Genomic DNA, 20,305 nt, shown 5'->3' on the forward strand with positions numbered 1-20,305 from the left:
TAACAAAATCTTTGTTATTAGTAAAATTAATTTGTAAAAAATTTGTAAATTTTTTAATAGCTTATAATTTATAGTTCAGAAAGCACTATGTTAAGATATAACACTATTCGTTGACGTATATACTCCGTATAATCATTATTTATTTGGAACACACTAATCACTAAATTATAACGTACGGATGGAAAACTGATAATGCTTTTTATATAGTCAGTTTATGTATAATACGTCTATTGTACATTATTATATTTGTATGATCTCGAGGTATTTGAATTAAAAATACTTTATTGATCATTCCGTTGAATAATGGAAATCTTCAGAAAATTATTGTCATCCTGTAACATAATCGATGATTATATTAGACTAACACTTTTACACAAACTTATAAACATTTTTACAAAAATTGAAAACAAATTGCAAGAAATAAAAACGTGATTATAGTAACCAAATTATATGCGATTTTATATCGCAACATAATGTTTTATATAGAGCTATAAATTTTTATTTGTTGTTATTAACAATCTCTTGTATTATTTAAACCATTTGATGGATTAACTGCAAAATTAACTACATAATTATTATTTCTCTTCGATGCCGTAATAATTAATGCGCCATCAATAAGGGATATTCGATCGGCTCCCTTACGAGGCAATATAGGCAGGTTTTATAAAGTATTATTACATTATCCGTACCCGTGACTAGAATAAAGAACACATCCACTACCAGTTTGAATAAAATGGAGTAGTCCTCTTTATACTACTATATAGAGATCATTAGAATAGCCACTTTTATAATGTAATACGGTAAATCCGTTTTGCAATTCTCTCTGTCTAAAAGTTATTGCGACATGCTTAAGGGAAATAAATTTTTTCTCGATGGATATTTCCTGTGAGGCACATTTTTTTGTTTCAGCGACATAATTTAAGTATCCGAAAAACAATAGGCAGAGTAAATCAGCGAATCGTAATAACATGTTGCAAACATGATTCATGAAGCAATGGCAATTTAATATATTGGCATTATTATGAAGCACTTATTATTTAAATTATCCCATTTATTTATTTTAATTTCTTAATAAATAAATTTCAATTTATTATTTCAGATTTCTTAGTATCCTTGCTACATATAGTATATACAAGAGGATTTATTTATTCTTAACTGATACTTTCTACATAAAACGTAACTAAATTTAGCATTTTCTAACATTTACATTTCTTATAATAAGAGCTGAAGATAATAAAAGTCTGTGTGTATATATATTTTTTGAAATCAGGCAAAAATAATGACTACAAATTCTAATAAACAATAAATAACTTTTTTACATTTAAAATTATTTAAAATCCAGCTACATATAATAATACAATCACTTTCATTCTTTGCGCCCTTGTACATTTAAATACTATTAGCAAATTGCAAGCTATATGTATATGCACGCTTAGTTAACATTTTGAAATACTGAAATAATGACAACATATATTCGCAGCAACGTCATTATTTACATGTATTTGTAAAACAAATAATATACTGTTAAATTAAATTTTCAACAAATCTAAATAGACGCCTTGTTATATTATATTAAATGTAAAATTAGAAAATGCATTTGCATAAAGTATAATTTTGTGAGTAAATTGAAATATAATTTTCATGTCATTATTAGTATTTGTTTTACAAATCAGAAAATGCGATTGCAAATAATATATGTCTGTAGTTACTGGACCTACAGACTTTCTTTTTTTCAAGTAACGGCGAGGTCAACAGAGTTACCGCTTGGAATGGAAACGGTAAAAGCCAGCTACTCTGGCACCTTCAGCGCAAAGGGGTTAATAGATTGGTGGCTTTCTACGTCTTTAGGGAGGAAAGTCTATTAGTACACGTTCGGCTTGCAATGTGTTAATTACGCTTCTCACGAAGTACCCTGGTCACTCTGGCCTGATCAGCCAGGTACTTCGAAACTCCATGTGAAAACGACTCTTCGCTTTGCGCTTCGCTTTACGCAAATTTCATGTACAATAGGAAGAGATCTTTTACGGAGAGCAGCAATCCCCACGCAGCATCATTCTTATCGACATTCCTTCGTTGTAACGTTTGCCAGCATACGATGCCTAGTCTCGTGTCTGGAGAACGTTTTGCATTAATCTCCTTCGGTAATAGTTTCTAGATGCACAACGATGGCCTACGTGGATAAACCACCGGCCAGTATCACAGTCATGGCAGTTATCCCAAAATTCGTAAATAAATGGCGATGAAACGACGATGAGGCCGTCGACGATTGAAAATCAATCTGCTCGTCACCAACATCGTCGTTCTTTAGCATCGGGTCGTCTTTCATACCGACGGCCTTCTTCTCATGGTTGTGATCGATCTTCCACGTCTTCTTTGACTCCCGCCTCATGCCTGGTCTGCGCGTTGTTGGCGGCTTATCGATCCCTGAAAATATGGCGATACAATAAATTTGATAACCAAAATTAGTGTAATGGTGTGCTTTTGATAGGAAGCGAAATATTTCATAGCGTGCTTCTAGTACGAGTCTTTTTTTAGGATATTTGAGAAACTAATATGTATCTTGCTACTTTCTTTTATACAGATTCTTCTGAGAGTTAGGTTCTTTCTTCACCGATCTTTTTCCATAATATTCTCTTTTATAACGTTCCTCAGCGTCATGTTAAAACTAACTGAAGAATATAGTACTATTAATTCGTTCACTTCTATTTTAAGAATTCCTTTCTTCTAGGTTATATAAGAAATGGGTCACTATTATTGCTTGAAAGCGAATTAAAATAGAAAATTCCTTAATTGAAGCAAATGAGATTAAACACGTGAATTTAAATATGTACGTGCAATCCATTACTACAAAATAGAAACAGCACGATTTCATATAATTAATTATGGAAGCTAAAAGCTCGTGTTTCTGTGCATTAGTTTAAGCCGTGCTTATCGTTGTTTACTAGCATTGGTTTTACCAATCAGTTTCACGTAAAATCATTTCCTACGTGTATGTCCGTCCATAAAACAAACCTTTCATTTAAATAGTAATATTTGTGAAACGACATATAAATGATCGCGATTTTCACAATCATGGTGTCGATAAAAGTCAATGATAACGAATAAAAAGTACATTAGCTAATTGCTGGATCATTGATAAACGTTGGTGCTTAAAAATCGGTCCGATTGTCTGAATAGAGATTGAACGTCCGTCGCAGTATATGCAACGCAGAAAGCCGTTTTACCGTCGAATCGCGTTTGAAACGAACGGGCGTAAATGGCGAATCGAGATATCGGTAAAGCCTGTCCGCGAGTAATAACCGGAAAAATAATCGGCCAGGCGGTCGGACTTTCCGCGCGATGCTCCCCGGTTTGACGTATTGGAATGTCGTCCGTACGGTATTCCCGCAAACCCGGAGAGCTCTTGTCACTTGCACACTCCGTCGAAATGTCGAGAGTTTGGAAGCGATATTAATTCTCTCGCGCGTGCATCGACATTCCCGCACGAGACGAAAGTAGACTTTTTCTAATTAATCCGCAGGATGACAGCGCGCAGGCCGCATAACATAACTGAGGTGACAATCGCTAACAATTGAGAGACAAAAGTTAATGTCGAACCAAGAATGATGTTGCAGACATAAACGTGAAAGTAAATGTAGTTCTGTTTCAATTTTGATATATCGAACAAAGATTTGCGTAGGTGAATTGCGAGCTCACGAAAGAAACAAAAGACTATATATTTGCTAGCTCTATTATATTTCTGCTGATATAATATTTAAATACACTTGAATTTTTAATTGAATAATTTTTGTGAGAAAAGAAAAGTATATACTTTTACAACGAATTTCTAAATGTACTTTTACTTCAATGTGTTACCCTTTAAAATCTTCTTGCATATTTCAGTTCTGAAAGTTACCTTTGCGAACAGACGTGAGTCAAACATTGTTGAAATAGTAATCAACTTTCGTTCGATGTGCAGAAGCTTATGCAACGTTGATTTCAATTCGCGAGCGACAATTGTGTTTGCACTTCTGCAAGGTCAATGCGTTTATGTTTACTCGTAGTAGCTGTTTACAAATCTCGGAAAGCGTACGGCTGGCGCGGGCGTATTCGGAAGTACAGATGCGGAATGTGTGCTCACGGCAATTCTGACAGTTGCGCTGTAACAGCGCAATTTAATAAATACATTAATTAATACGCTCAGACACTACGTTCCAGTAATGAATATCGGAATTGCGGTCGGATCCGTGTTACCGCGCTGTTACCGAAAAGCCGTTGAAACGGCTATTCGTCTCGAATGCCTTAAATTGCGAATTTACATTTATTAGCCCGTGCTGTTATATCATCGTCTTTGATGCCGGCTGTGCCTGCGGTAATGAATATTGCGACTGTGGTTTAAGATGCTCAGAGCTCTTCCACCTCACTGCAATTAGCCAGTAATGTGTTCTACCGTAAGACTCGTAATTCTGTTCACTTCACTACCAGTGATGCCTGCCAGTTCACGATAGCGCGCTTTATAGCGCGTGAAGGTGAGCAATGATCAACCGTGGAAGGTGAAATAATTCAACTTGTCTTCTTTCCATTTATCTTTTCATCCGTTTTTCGCAAAGAATTACGAATAACGCGAAGAATTATGGATATACCTTAGAAGTTTCATCCGCGCCATCAGTCTCGAAGAGGTAAAAGTGTTAAAGGGTGAAGGAACGCAATTATTTTATTCGTAGAACTCTGTACAATCATGAAAATTGTAATTTAATAATTCCATGCGTGGCATTAACGTCTCTATGTTATTTAGGTAATTTGTCAAATACACAACTTAATTACTTTAAGCGCTATAACGTTCTAAGTACCTAAATAACGATAGAATAAAAATAATTGTTAATAATTTGTAGAAGTTATTTTACCTAGTGTGCTAGTATTGCGAAATCAGATTTACCGGGCCAGTTGCGACTTAATTCTTTCTCAAAGAACATCCGCTTCTGTCAGCGAGCGAAGTAAAAGTGAACTAACGACCACAACCAAATGCTACCACGGCGCATTTATCGGTCACATCTATACGCGCGCGCACGTTCCCCTCATCCAGCGATATAATGCAATTTGAATATAGGCCATCATGCACAGACTTTGCATGCCATGCGTGCACGTCATTGTACAGACTCGGAACGACCGACGCGACGCGGTGGCGCGACTCGAGCGCAAAATTTTCCCTCGCAGTCTTAGCCACTCTTAAAGCATCCCCCTCGCGACTCGTCCCCTTTTCGCACACAAACCATGCTGCGTCCGTCGATAATTCGTCCTTTCTCACTTCTCTACCCTCTTACTTATAGTCAAGCATAAGTGAGATACCTATCGAAGTTAACCGACTTCAGCGAAGCATGTAATCCACGGTCCGCGTGCCCTCCTCTCAGTAATTATTGCTATTATCGTTAAATGTGTGCGGCATGTCGCGTTGCGTCGCCACCGGAAAAAGCTCCCGATAATAGCATGCAAGTCGACCGACATTTCAATGGGACGCTGGATTAAACTACTGGGCTAATTATTGGAGAAGTGATTCGCGAGAATGGAAATTCGTGATGGTAGGTGCAGGGGCGTGCGGGCGTGCGGGCGTGTCCCCGGGCTTTCCCGTCGTCGCTTCGACCGCAGCGTTTTATTTGCAATTGTCGGTAATTAAGTGCCGCGCGCGGCCTACGGTTACCCCCTTTCCCTTTCCGTTATCCAATCATCATGAATCGGTGATTTTTGTTAAAGCCGTCGCTTTCTTCCTCTCCCTTTGAGCGGGCCGTTTCCGTCCTTTCTCGCTGCCCGTCTCCCTTTCCTCATCCTCCCCCTACCCCCGTTGACACTCTAATTGGAGAGACGATCAATTAACATCAGCGAGGTCAAACGGAACGGACGGGTCGTGCTTTACGCATTTGGCGTGCTTGCCACTTGAATCTCACGCGTGAGATCCAATGAAATATAATGACGGCAAACGGAATGGACGCGTGACGTAGTGACGCGAAGATGAGCTGACATGACATGACGCGACGCGATGCGATGCGATGCGATGCGACGTGACACTACGTGACTCGATCCCTTATCCCTTATGCGGTTTGATTCGCAGCAACGATGTCTCCTAGAAACCTACGGGGGGTTTTTGTTCGCTGCACTTTCATTTTACTTTTCTTCTTCTTGTACGCAAAAAAAAATAGTGAAGCCACTAACGTCGTTAGCTAACGAGCGGCAACACACGCTCCGCGAGATCGCCGCTCTTTTACTCCATCAACGCGACAATGGTAAATGATGGGACAAGGATAAACAAGAACAGAGGTTGTCTGGCTTCTCGAAGTTCATATGCACGGAACGATGATGGAGATCAAGCGTCGGTGCCGTGGAACGGGGGACGCGGGGAACGAGGTGCATTGGTACACTGAGATTGGGGCAATTACGTTGAGGAGGCAATATCGATCGGCGATAAACCGATAAGTTATCCGCTTAAGAATCGCGCCCCGCCGTTGGTTTAATTCCGGGACAGGAGATGTTTCGTTGCCCCCGAAATAACTGTGTGTATCAGGATACACGCAGATTTTTCATTCGTTTCGCTGCATACGCCATTACGCCACAATGAGTTTAAGCCATACATTTTCATGAAACATGTTTGATTACAAAATACGTACTCTGTATCGTGTTTTCCAGTAATAAGCGAAACTGATTTAAATCCTATTTATGTACCTGCGGTTGACGCGATCAAAAATAATACAAAACTGACGATAATAATAAAAACGCAAGCTTGAAGTTTGTGTAATTTAGTAATATTTATTATTTTTTATTATTTATACATGAAATGTAGGGCATGCAAGTAACTAATCCTTTTTTCACGCATGATACGTGCAATGCATGAAAAACAGGAAGCGGAGAAGCAAAAGGAGTATGTGCAACATTTACAAAATAAAATTAAATTATCAGTAAATTATCTGTATCATATGTAATTACGTCTGATAATCACTACAACATGAATATTAAAACATACATGCAGATGATACGCGTAATAATATACATTTGAAAATTAAACGAGATATTTAGTGCGTGTATAGTTTTTCGTATGGAACGTAGCGCGCAAAATAAATAAAGGAATTGAGAATCGGATTGAAATAACAACTGATTAAACATACATTCTTTATGCGAAAGTAAGTAGTACTTATATAGTATATCGTAAATGAAACAAAAGTACATTACGTATACTTATACGGATTAACAAGTTCATAAATGTTACTCACTGTAAATTTTTATTTTCCCATCGGTCTCTCCGAGGGAGTTTGTCGCCACACATCGAAAGGATCCGAAATCCTGTGCTCGTACAGATTTTATGACGAGCTTCATCGTCATTTCGTATAATCCTTTAGGAATTGTTTCGACCTTATAGTTCTCGTCTGAAAAGTGTTGAAAATATATCGGTATAGAGATTATAAATGCGATAAATACGCTGAAACACACAACGGAATTGCAAACGCTAATTTTCGTGGAGATTTTACGCGATCAATCATAGCACGCATATAACATTACATATAATTTATAAAGAAACAACTCGTTATATCAAAATGTTTACAAAATTAACAACAATTAACAAAACAAAAGTTTGTGTAGCTCGGCGCCTAAATAAAAAAATATAGTCGTTTCCCCTAATCGAAGTCAATGATTCAGAAGGTTGTTAACGGGAAACGCATGACGCACAAAACCAGCTTTTTCGCGTTGATGCAACTGCATTTGTCTCTCGTTAAAAAGCTAATTCGTTTCATTGCCGCGAATAGAGGAGCACTAACTAGACAGGCTTCCATGGCAGCCGGGAATAACAGAAAATTCCGGATCGATGCGGCAGTAAACTTCGTATTTACGTTCCAAGCCGCTTAAACATTATGGAACCGTGCAAAGTACGCACGGAATGGGCCGTGTTATTCGTGCAAATGTCGTTTTCGTTCTGGCACGTGGAAGACGACGCGAATGTCGATTTTCATGTTATTAGTTCCAGGCTACGACACTGTCGATGCAGAAACGTTATTTCAGAGGAAAGTTTGTCGGCGCTCATATCGGTATACGTCGCGTTATCCGCAACAATAAAAAATCGTACTCTTTTGCAAGAGCTTGCTTGCTGCATTCGCCGATTGTATACGCGATTTTATGAATATGTATTAAAAAATCTGTGAGATATGATATATTTGATATTTTTGCCATAAGAAAATCTCTTCGGAATATTTCTGATAACAAAAATAGATGTGATAAAATTTATGCAAAAAATTGCATCAATGTAATGAAATTGAAATATGGTGTATTTAATATGGTGTATTGATTGTTTATTTATAATATTATTAATTTACTTAGAAGAAAATTTTCGGTGTCATTTTAGATAATTTACTATTTTTTTTACGTTTATTACGCTTAATGTCTTCCTCTGATCTATTATTCTAAAACATAAAGTAACAGTTAATAACCTAATAATAAATAAAATTATTTATATCAACGTGCATACGCATATGTACGAAGTGAAGAACATTTATTGTTGTAACGATACTCGCAAAAAACGTTTCTATTACATAAAAAAATAAAAAAATACGAAATAAAGAAATATAATATAAAAACGCGTATACAAAATAAAATATTTAATTGAAAAATATCGGCTATAGCCATATACACTAATAATAGCTTCCTCTCCGTAACTGATCGGCAAACATTTCAAATTAATTTTATCCATTAATTTGTGAAAAACTTTTATCAGAGATCATAATTAAGCTGGGTCGAAATCGTGACAATAGATAAAAATAAAATTTGCATAAGAGCAACTTCGCGCGCTGTTAATTGATTTGCAGATCTTTCATTATAACACATTATGGAAAAATTTTAGCCCGTACAGAGGGTGCTGTCACGGATTAACGACCCGACATGAGATGGCACGCACACGTCTTAAGTTTTAATGCCGCTGCCCTTGCCCTTAACCCCTTGCATATCGCAAAGGTGCATGGTAGCAATTAGAGTGAAACGACCGCGTTAGCGCGATGTAATTAAGGCGAATTGCATTACAGCTGCTCGTGCGTGCACCTCCCGGCGTGCGCATGCAAAAAAAAAGAAGAAGAAAAAGAAAAGGACTTGTAACAATTATTTCACAAATTGGAATAAAGCGCGCTCTCGGTTTCATTAAAACTCTCTCATTTTTCCTTCTTTTCAGACGTTCAGACAATGAGTATTGTCCACGGATTTTTCAATAATAAATATTATTTTAAGAAGCAAATTCATGAGACGTCAATGTTTGTGTAATTATATGTATAACTTCACACATACACACACAAGAAGAAATAACCTTTTCTCACAATAAATGTAAAATATTTAAGAATTTAATTATTAATATTGTGGTCTTAATATCCATATAAAAATAACGATATTGTTTCGTATATTTGTCGTCGTGTTTCGTATGTGTCTTATTCGATACGTTCCAAATAAACTTATACATAAATTAGTTGTTTATCGTGATAAAGAGTTATATTTGTCCGCTTGATAAGAATAGATAATGTGGAGAAAATAGATAATGTGAAATATTGTCTTTTTAAAAAGCCAATGTAATGTAATTATCCTTTTCTATGCACTATTATTGTTGATGAGAATGAAAAGCATATCATATTTGGACAAACAGAAATATCTGCTCACCATTGGCAATGGTTTCATTCGATGGCCTCGTCCAGTAAGTGATAGGACTAGGATGGGCTTCGCTACGGCATTCCAGCGTAAGAGTTTGCCCTTCGTAAGCACCCACTAGCTGATTTTCGATCCAAACCATTGGCTGAACTGTGCAAGATAATACATCTTAATAAAATATGCATTAAAGCATAAATATTACATTGAGAGAAAAATTCAAGTCTAAATAATCGGACAATTCGTTCGAAAATTAACAAACAGCTAATCCGATACTTTCAATCAGAATTATAAAAATGTCCAATCAATGATATCCAATTATCAATGATATCCGGATATTATTAATCGGACATTATTCTGATCTTGATCGGATTCTTATAATTCCGATTGAAAGCATCGGATTACCCGTTTGTTAATTTTCGAACGAATTTTCCGATTATTTATTTTTCTGAGTGTAGTATTAATCACATAAAAGAAAGCATCTCTTATTTTTATTTTATAAAAGACGGCTCATCTATTATCATAGCATTTTTTTATTACCTTGAGACAAAAAGTCATGCAATATGGCGCTGATCAACCATATTAATTTTATACTGTTATTTTTAATTAATTTAACGAAGTTTAGTTGGCAACATATTTGATATTAAAAATTATAAAGCTGTGGAAACACGGCAGAGAATTTAACAAATCCAATTTTACAAACTCATCATAAGGTACAATATCTAGCGTTTGACATAAAAGTCTTTCTAAAGAGCTTCAGCGCTCATTTTTAAAACATGTTCCCTCGAAATAGGGCTCTCTTATTTTTTAATCAATCCAGAAACGTCACTTGTCCTCGTAGCAAGCGACTTGTTATATAGCGTAGCAAAATTACGTAGCCTGCAGCGGCGGGAAAGATTTAACTCCGTTTTCAGGAACAATGGCCCTCGGGATCAGCTATTCACCATGCCTACCCCGAGAGGCGTCATTACGCGAGATCGCTCACACCACACGCGAGTACGACAATCTAAATTATATTTTGCGACAAGCGCGCGACGCGCGCATAAGAAAGGATTTCTGCTACCAGAACAGACAGAACTGGATAAAATATCATTCGCATGCATTTCCGCAATTATGCATGCGTAAAAAGCAAAGGACGAAAACGCCGGAATAGTCAGAGTTTCGATTGAATTGAAATTTTTGAACCAAAATTCTAACAGCATTACGTCGTGCACGTTATATTCTCTAGCATTTTTAATCTGAAAGATTAATTCACAATTATGAATAAATTTCGATTAATTCTCGTATTTCCAGGAAAATTAAATAATTTTACGTAATATTTTTTCTCGCCTTGCAAAACGGAAACGCATTTAATTATATAATATTTCTCTCAATTGCAATTAAAAAGCCATTTAACGCAACGTTTTACGTATTTCGCCATACGTTGCACGCTATCGCTCGGATGAAAGTGTTTCTTAACATTGTTCTATAAAATGAAATCTAGAATCATGCAGCAAAATTACATACAGTGAACAGTGAGCAGGATCCGCTTGCTGACTGTTGGTGGCACCCCGTTGGACGCTATGCAGAGATATGGTCCCATATGGAGACGGGTGATTCGTGTTATTTCCAGCTCCGGGCCCACGATACTCCCCGCTGCAACAGTTTACACATGTAGATGCATGCAAGCATACAAATTCATATGGACGTGGATTACGACGCATTATTACGTACGCTTCGCTCATCGTTCAGTGAAACGCACCTATGACACGATCTGACCAATTGCACACGTTAATACCGCGTCGTTAATTTTTAAGCATCTCGAATTACGAGCATATTTTTGTGATTATAAATCAAAAATTTAATTATTCGAGTTTGTAAACATCTTTCATGAAAAAAGTGATAAAATAATATAAATTGTTTAATTCCCTTAATATGATTTTCAAGATAAAATAATAGAGGAAATGACAAAAATTACGAATTGTAGAAAAAGCATATTAATTTTTTCCAATTTTTTTTAAATTATATAAAAGAGAGGAAAAATATATTTTTATTTGAGCTTTGGAAAATACGTATGCATATTCAAACACATTACATAAAGTTTAAAAAATTTCAGATTATATAAATATAAATGGATCACGGGTATATCTATATGGGATATATGGAAAAGTAAAAATTTTCAAGTTTTTGTTAGCGTTATATCAAACAACGAAATGCATAATGCATTTGTTTGTTGCATAGGGATGCATAAAAAATGCTTTTTGACTTAAATTTTTTGACAAAAATCTTTCTCCAAAACCAGAAAGTCTCTTTGAATTTATTATTTTTGATTACATGTACATATTTGACGCTTAAAAGTACTGCTATTAATAAATGCAAACATAAGATTAATAAGTAATAATAATAAATGTAGCTTTGTTATATATAAAACATGCTATGTTATATAAAAATAAAACAATATGCAATTTGTCTAATTTTTGCTAATTCTTACAAATAATTAATAACGTTTAATTTTGTATTTAATTCTCATTTTCTTAATATACCTTCTCATAACGTACACGTTTCATGAATCGCGTAATCAACAAGCGTACGTACGATAATTAAATGGCAAGCAAGTGGCTTAATATTGTAAAACATATGTAATCTTATGTCCTGCATTTGTAAAATATTCAAACGCGTAAATTATAACATAGATAGCGTAAACTGAGTGTGCTCTTCCATGTGTGAAAAAGCAATTAAAAGATTTTGCAATACACACATATCAACAGCGAGAAAAATGGAACATTGATTCATTATTAAATGACATAATTTTGTTAGACTACACATTGCATTAAATGGAACGTAACATAAATATTAATACGCAAAAGTGGATAAAGTAGCACTCATTATGTCAACTGTAATTTCATATGTTGTAAATTAATATTTGCTCTCTGATATTTTCCAATAATTCCTGTTTCGCATGTTGCAATACGGTCGACTAGCTTAATATCGCGAAACAATTGATTTCAAGTTTAATTAAAATGTGTATTTCCTTAATTTCGATATTATATAATTAATCGTGCTAATCGATTTGTACATTGAAATTACAATTAGTTTCGCGTCGCGAGTGTGCAACGAAGTTAAATTGACAATCTAGCACATTCATTTCGAGATTGATTATCATATAATTTACATAGTTTCTTTACAGATCAACGGCCTATCGTTGTGTATAGTGTATACTATACTATTATCAGAACAATTGTTCCATAGCTTATCTATATATATATATATATATAATTCTTTACGGCTGACTCATCAACGTCCAGCCCAAACCTCTGAACCTAGAAACACGAAATTTGAAGGGTATATATTCCTTCCATGACGTAAGCACCCACTAAGAAGAGATTTTTAGAAATTCGACTTCTAACGGGGTGAAAAGGGGTAAAATGTGTGTTACCGTAGCGAAGCACGGGCATGCTAGTATATACATATAAGTAATAAAAATGTTTTAATATCAGATGCGGTCAAAATCTCTTTTTGACGAAATAAGACAATCTAATTCCCAATAATATTATTACACATTATCTTTAATTACTATACAAAGTCTATAAAACATTTATGCATGTGTAATATATATTTTTCATTTTTTAACAATTTTATAAAAATCATTAGTTTATTATCAATTATCATATTTATTTAAGAGTATAAATTATTCTATTTGATAATTGACTATAAATTATTCGATTCGCTCGATCCATTTTTAGTATTGACTGATTTTATTTAGTATATTTATATATATATATATATAGTGCGAAACTTGCGCGTAACTCTTGTCTGCACATTTCAACGACAGCTTAAAAAGCGTTTTCAACTCATGCCCTTGTTGAGATTTTTTAAGTAAATTCATACTTCAAACTTTTACCATCTGCAAAAAGCAATATCTCTCAGTATGAATTATCATACAAAAATAAAAGAACGCAAAATACTTTGCCCATGCTATTATCGGAAGTCAAACGGAGTGCGCGGATCTCGATTGCAAAAATCGTAAGAGCGATAGCGCGCTGCCGAATACTCTATTTTCCGGTACTTATCGTCTAATGGAATCGCGACTGAATCTTTCCGCAAGACCGACGAGAGACGAAGGGACGAATAGGGGAACAGCGAAATGCGACAAATACTTAAAGTAATTCCCTAAAATCGACGCCGAAAGATGAAAGTTTCGTCCAGTGAATAAATCATCGGAAGTCGGTCCCATCAATCGATATTTTATCACAGCGAGATGTCCTCTCATTTCTTCACATTTCTGACCCTGAGCACATAATCTCGCACGAAAGAACGAAAATACATTACGAGTGTGTTGTGCATTGGCTCATTGGTCTTTCTGAAGCACTCAGTACGGACTAGACAAACAGAAATAGGGTGAAAGGGAAAGGGACGAACCTGTAGAAGAAGGGAAGATCCTAAAGCCGTATAACGTAGGTATAAGAGGAAGAGACTAAAGCGGCACTTTAGCTATCTGTCTGATGTACAATTGAGAATGTCCCCGACACTTGCTTGCGTAATTAGTCAGCAAAAGATCTAAACAATCCTAATGCGAGCGACGAGTAAAACGAGGATGCGATTGAATGAAGCCGACAGCCAACAGCACGTGAGTGATTGGATTGTGAGAACGGCGAATCTTGGCGAAATATGATTCTATAGAATAAAAACATTTCATTTAAATTACGGGATATTACCATAACGTCTTTCACTTTAATTTTATACAAAATTAAATAATCAATTGAAATCTTTTTGAATGCGTTACATGTGTTGAAAGTACAGGAAAACCGTTCAGCGCATATAAATTAGAAAAAAATATAAAAATAAATATAAATGTACTCACCCCTATGCTTGTAATTATAAAAGTAGATTCTATTTACGTCTTATTAGTAATAATAATTTCTTCAAATATTAGTAATCAAACTCTATCTTCGTCGAAGAATTATCACGTATTAATAGAAAGTTCTCGTTAAAATATTCTCGCGAACACTTGTATAACATTCCTTCTACAACAATTAAGAAATTAAATTACATGTTGATTACTAGTTCCTGCTAGACTTTATTCAAGACGGCATAAGACAGAAATTTGTTCGGAATTGTAAACAAAATTAATTTCTCTCACCGAATGGGTTAAGTAAATGAGTTTATATTATAAATTCACAGCAATTTTATTTCGATGGACATTACGCCGACGGCACTTTACTGATAATAACATCAGGAAAGAAACCATTTTGTGTAACGAATCGTTAAATTTTCTCGTCAATTGCGAGAGACTGTCGCAAGCGGTAAGACAGTAAGGAAGTAAAAATTGCCGTTGAAAGTATTGTATCGTCAATAAAAGAATAAAATCAATTGAAAAGTAAAAGTTTTATGATAAAAAATAAAAATGTATATTGAACAAATAGAGTTACAAAAAACAAGAAAAATTTGTTCTTTAACCGAATCAAATCCATGCATTTGATAGTAGATAGTACATTAGAGTTTCAAGAAGGAAATTTGCTTTGTTTCTGCTTCATTTGCGACCTTTCATCCGATTATCAAACGTGTTCAATTTACAATGAATTCAACAAAAGGCGCATCTGTATCGGTTCAGTCGCCGTCCATCAAAACTCATTCAATGATACGATCCGAGCGCACAATAAACGTCTCGCTCAATCAGCGCGAAACGAGACGGCGAGCTTTCTGTCACTCTGTTTTAGAGCGAGAGCGAGGGAAAAAGCCTCGTAGCGGAGCTGTTCTACGAGCGGCGGGTTACGTTCAATATACGCGAAACAACGCGAGACAACGACGGCGAGGGGGGTTGACAAGGAGGCGTGGAGATCGGGTGAGAGAAACGCGACTCTATCTGGAGTAGCGACCGGCATTCGTTGCGCGATGGAATACGCGACAATCGGCGCCCAACGAAGCGCTGCATAGCGTGATAATATTATAGTAGTAGTAGTAGTAGTGGTAGGAATATAGTAGTAGTAGTAGTAGTAGTAGTAGTAGTAGTAGTAGTAGTAGCAAATACGAAGATACGTACCCTGCCAGTTCGACAAGCTGATCGTGCCGCCCGCTTCGCGACGCCACGTGACCGTTGGCTCTGGTGTTCCTGTCGCCGCGCACCGTAGCGTCACGTTGCTACCCTCCCGCACCACCATGTCCGTGCTGGTGGGATAGTCCAGGATATCCGGCGGCACTGAAACAATGACCACATTGCGACGAGAACGTCCCAGAGAGGCTTGCGTGAACGCGCGAGCACGCGCGCGTATCAACGGTGGGCGACTATGCGCGATGACCATTCGCGCGGACCAGATAGATGGTTATCTCGCGACGCGGCCGATCATGCTCCGCCACCGCCGCCCGTCGTGCAACATCCCGCGTGCACACACCGCACATATACCGCGGGGAGAGCACGCGCGACATGCATCCTGGGGTTCGCGCCCCATTCGTTCGCGGATGGTGGATTCGCTCGTAAAATTCTCGATTCGCCCCGCCGATCTCGCTCAAATTTTCGCAGCGTCCCAAACCACGTCCGGTTCGCGTTCACCCCCCGTTTCCGCTTTTCCGTATACGGGAGATATTTTTTGTTCCATTGAAGGAGTGATTTCTTTCTGCTTTTTTTGTTTTGCTAAGGCGATCTTCGGCGCGTCGGTTACGGTGCGTGATTTTTAACGGTTCGTAACCCACGTTGCTTTTGTCGTAGATCACAGCCGGAAGCTTGACGGGGGTGTTGTACAACGGCGCGTGGCATTAGAACGAATCTGTTTTTTTTTACGGCACATATACGCCTTCGAACGCGAGAACGCAAGCTGCTAGATGAAATTTTTATAAAGTTTACCCGCCAAGCAGATGTAAAATTGTCATGAGCTAGATTACCATACGGAATAACTTTATGTAATTATTTATATAACATAACTCAAAAGGCTATGCACGCTCTAAAGCACGATTTTTTTTCATTTACGCACACATGTGTTTCACACATTTACATAAATCAGCTATATGTACATGTTGCCTCTATAAATTTTACGAAATGTATAGAAGTTATACAATTTATCAGTTCTATAAATTAATGCACGCGAATAATACAAAGAGGATCTGAACTGACTAAGAGAACGGTGCAAGTGGATTACTCGAAAGGAACTGCGTAAGCAATCAATATATCATGCAAAGTAAATCCATCACCTCGCTTTATCCGAGTTTAGTAAATGACAGTTGCATGTGGCGGCATGGCGGATTGTTTTGTGCTTAGGCGATACACTAGACATAGTTTAGAGTCACCGTCTATCCTTCTAATCTGAGTAAATAAATCAACTAAAATACCAAAACTAAATGCTAATCCAATCTATCTTTTATCTTATTGCTTGCATTACCAAGATTTTTATGTCGATCTGTCTTATTTCAAACAATTTGAATTTAATATATTTGATCACTTTATACTGAAATGTTGTTTTAAAATACGTACGATGATGTAAAACGTAGAAAAATATATATTTGAAAAATAAAACAGCTGACTGGGGCCGTGAAATTTTCTCTCTTTCTTTGATGCGGCAAAATATTTCAGAGGGAAACTGCTCACCTCGATAAGGACAAAAATTTGTAGGAATCTCATTCCTTTTGCGGTTGGACGTTTTATATTTGTAAAACGATTGAACGAACGTTATTTATCCATCTGTCTTGGAACCAATGCATCAAACGAGTTGAAATATAGAAGCATTGTATTATCGTATTCAAAATGCTTTAGCAAAGAGAGCTTCGTGAAAGGATGTAATTTTAATTATATCTTAATCTGCTGTGGAGATTATCGTATCACACAATTAGTAACGCGAAAGCTGTATTCTCGGACTGCATTGATTTGAATAATTAATTGAATTTTTATTCAATGATTTAAGTGTATATCTCCTCATACATTTTCTCTTCCTCTCTTTTAGAAAAGGATGTTATTATTGAAGAGATATAATTGTCAGAATTATACATCTAGTATTTAAGAATAGAAGTTAAGAATAGAAGAATAGTGTTTAAGAATAGAAGATTATTATAAATTAAAAGCAAACTTTTAATTAAAATAGTTATAAATTTGTCCTGTATTTTCGTAATAAAATTTTATAATGTAAATCATGTAAATGTAAAATCTACAATCTATAGTAATACATATTAATTATCTCAAGTCTCTTAAGCATATAAATTCTACAATTATCTTCAATCTTGAAATTTACTTGACATAAAAGGCAATTAATAAAATTGTCTTTTGTTCAGTTATCGCACAAACTGAATTTAGTTTAACAAAAAATGTATACTTTTCTTGGTTTATTTAGTTTCTCGATTTATTTAAACTAGGACGCGCAACTTTTAGTCGTTTTTAATTTATCTAACAAGATGAATTAAAGATGTTACTGGCAATAAGATTTTTTAAATTTAAATTCATATAAATGTAAATAAAATATATGTTTGATAACTTTTGTTGTCATCATATACTATATAAACTATAAAAAATTTCAAAAATCCTAAGAAGTCCTTTATATTCTTCTATATCAACATATCTGTTTTACACTGACCTATATTCAGGTAGATTGACAGCTTACGAAAATTTTTACGCTGGCGTCAGCAACACAAAGATTATTCGCACGTGCACGCACCGAACCAGCCTTTTCAATAGTGTAGGGTATAGAACAACGTTTATTACGAGATATCGCCAGCATTTCACGATAATCGACCCGCATACTCTTCGCGAAAATAATCTTTACTGCGCGTGTCGGGATGGAGCGAGACCATCGACGCGATACATTATTTGCGGCAACAATGCGAAGAATTTCGTTATCGAGTTGCTTTCGAAACGGAATAGAGCCGAATATGGCTGGCGCACATGCAGCTTGTACACCGGAAAGACGGCTGGTTTCCCACGGCTTACGCGGACTAAGTTCTTTCCCGGTCACGAAAAAGGCTACCTTCGTGAATAGTCCTCTCTCAGAGACCGACGTCGCGTCCCCCTGGTGAGTTACGAAAGACGTGTTCGGAAGGCAAAGAGGTTCCAGGACGAAGTTTTCGCGGATGCGAAAAAGCTACCGGCGCGAATGGTGCTTTCGTGTGCTAACGAGACGACGAGGATGGACTGAGAGCTGCGATTGCATAACAGTGCAAATCCGAGAAGCACATTTAGGAATACAAAGCTTTTCTTTACTATAATTGATAATTGATCAAATCGATAAATAAATCTTTTTGAATTACGATAAATGAGCCTGTAATTAACTATCTATAACTACAGTAGTTGTTTTCTTGACAATTACGTGAATCAGAATAATGTCCCATCATTTTTAAGGACAATATATATTTTGATATACGTTTCAGTTCATCGTTAAATAAATTCATCAAATTAATTTTATATTTTAAAATATTCAATAATTTTCGATTTCAAAGTATAAAAGAAAGATCGGCAATGTGCAAGATTGTATAGTTAGGTTATCGTCTGCGGTGCAAAGTATTTTCACAATAATGTTTGTGCCGTCCAACAAAGAGGAGGTTGAAATGAGGATGTTCTCTGACGACACAGTAGGATCACGGCAGAGCAGTCAAATACTGAGGGCAACCGTACGGCAGCGAATTCTTCCAAAGAATTAAGCGGGCATCGGCCATCGAGCAAAAAGCAATTCCACACCGGCATCGGTACGCCCGCGCCGTCACAGGTCACAGAGATATCACCGGGTCCGGTGCGCAATTCATTTCGCGCTTTGCCCCGACTGCATCGGGCGCAAACGGGGCGAAAAAAAGCGCCGTATCCGCAGATAGTATATTTATTGATACGGGAAAACAATTGGGTCGAATTTATTATTTCACGCGTGCCCGCGGACCGACGCGCGCCCGCGTTGTTTTTGTTTGCTTTTACGGATCGCGTTTTATTCGCGTGGACTGTACACACAACCGCGTTTCATACCGCCGATATCTTCGAGTGTCTTTTTGAATGGCCGCTATATTTTGCGACGTTCCGATAACGTTTGAAAAGTTCGATCGGTCGGAGAGCGAGCCGACGTTTAAACCAACGTGATACTAAATTGATGCATACGGGCCGATCTTCGATAGTCGAGTTACGCAAAGGTGCGGCAAAAACTATCAACCCTTTGCCATTTGAGATAATTTCGAGTAATGCGATATTAAATCTTCTCTTTCTATCGCGATCGTTTCAACACTACGTAATAGCACAATCGATATCTTTCCTGTACAATATTTTACGCAAAGTTCGAAAAATCTTTCTTGTAAATTATAATGATTTATTTAGAAAAATATATTATAAAAATATACAGGTCGCGTAAGTCACAGAGTGGAATTAATTCCACACTGTGAAGAATCCATCCTGACAATTTTAATACTTATTTAGAAATCGTATTATACATAAAGAAATTTTTTCGATTCATACATATTATTTAAATTTGGAAATGAGAAAGAGTGGATTTTATTTACTATATAAAATAAAGTTGACTATTATATGCAATTTCTACTTCATTTCTATTTCAATTCAATCATTCTTCTGATACGAATCAAATAGTTATATTTGTGTTGCACTCACGAATAGTTTACGCTTACGCAATCGCGTATGCTCACATTGGGGAAAATGAACAATCAACCAATTGATCACGTAAGTTGGGGAACATGTAACATCACACCAAAGCAAGTTGACCAAGCCAGTAATTTAATTATGATA

The 20,305-nt window shown here is 36.4% G+C and overlaps 1 protein-coding gene across 2 annotated transcripts in view; it reads right to left on the reverse strand.

The window, feature by feature from the left end:
- Nucleotides 1-1,567: 1,567 nt before the first annotated feature.
- The window catches only part of LOC112455683 (neurotrimin-like), a 79,161-nt gene continuing 60,423 nt past the window's right edge, over nt 1,568-20,305 (reverse strand). For both annotated transcript variants that reach the window (XM_025017774.1, XM_025017783.1), the window contains exons 4-8: nt 15,656-15,811; nt 11,143-11,271; nt 9,652-9,789; nt 7,236-7,388; nt 1,568-2,424 (exon numbers count right to left, since the gene is read on the reverse strand). In XM_025017774.1, the coding sequence (XP_024873542.1) occupies nt 2,171-2,424; nt 7,236-7,388; nt 9,652-9,789; nt 11,143-11,271; nt 15,656-15,811 (830 nt within the window). In that variant the 3' untranslated portion in view covers nt 1,568-2,170. The remainder of the gene's footprint in view (nt 2,425-7,235; nt 7,389-9,651; nt 9,790-11,142; nt 11,272-15,655; nt 15,812-20,305) is intronic.

Source organism: Temnothorax curvispinosus, unplaced genomic scaffold (genome assembly GCF_003070985.1).
Source record: "Temnothorax curvispinosus isolate PA1 unplaced genomic scaffold, ASM307098v1 QBEX01000525.1, whole genome shotgun sequence".
NCBI lineage: Eukaryota > Metazoa > Arthropoda > Insecta > Hymenoptera > Formicidae > Temnothorax > Temnothorax curvispinosus.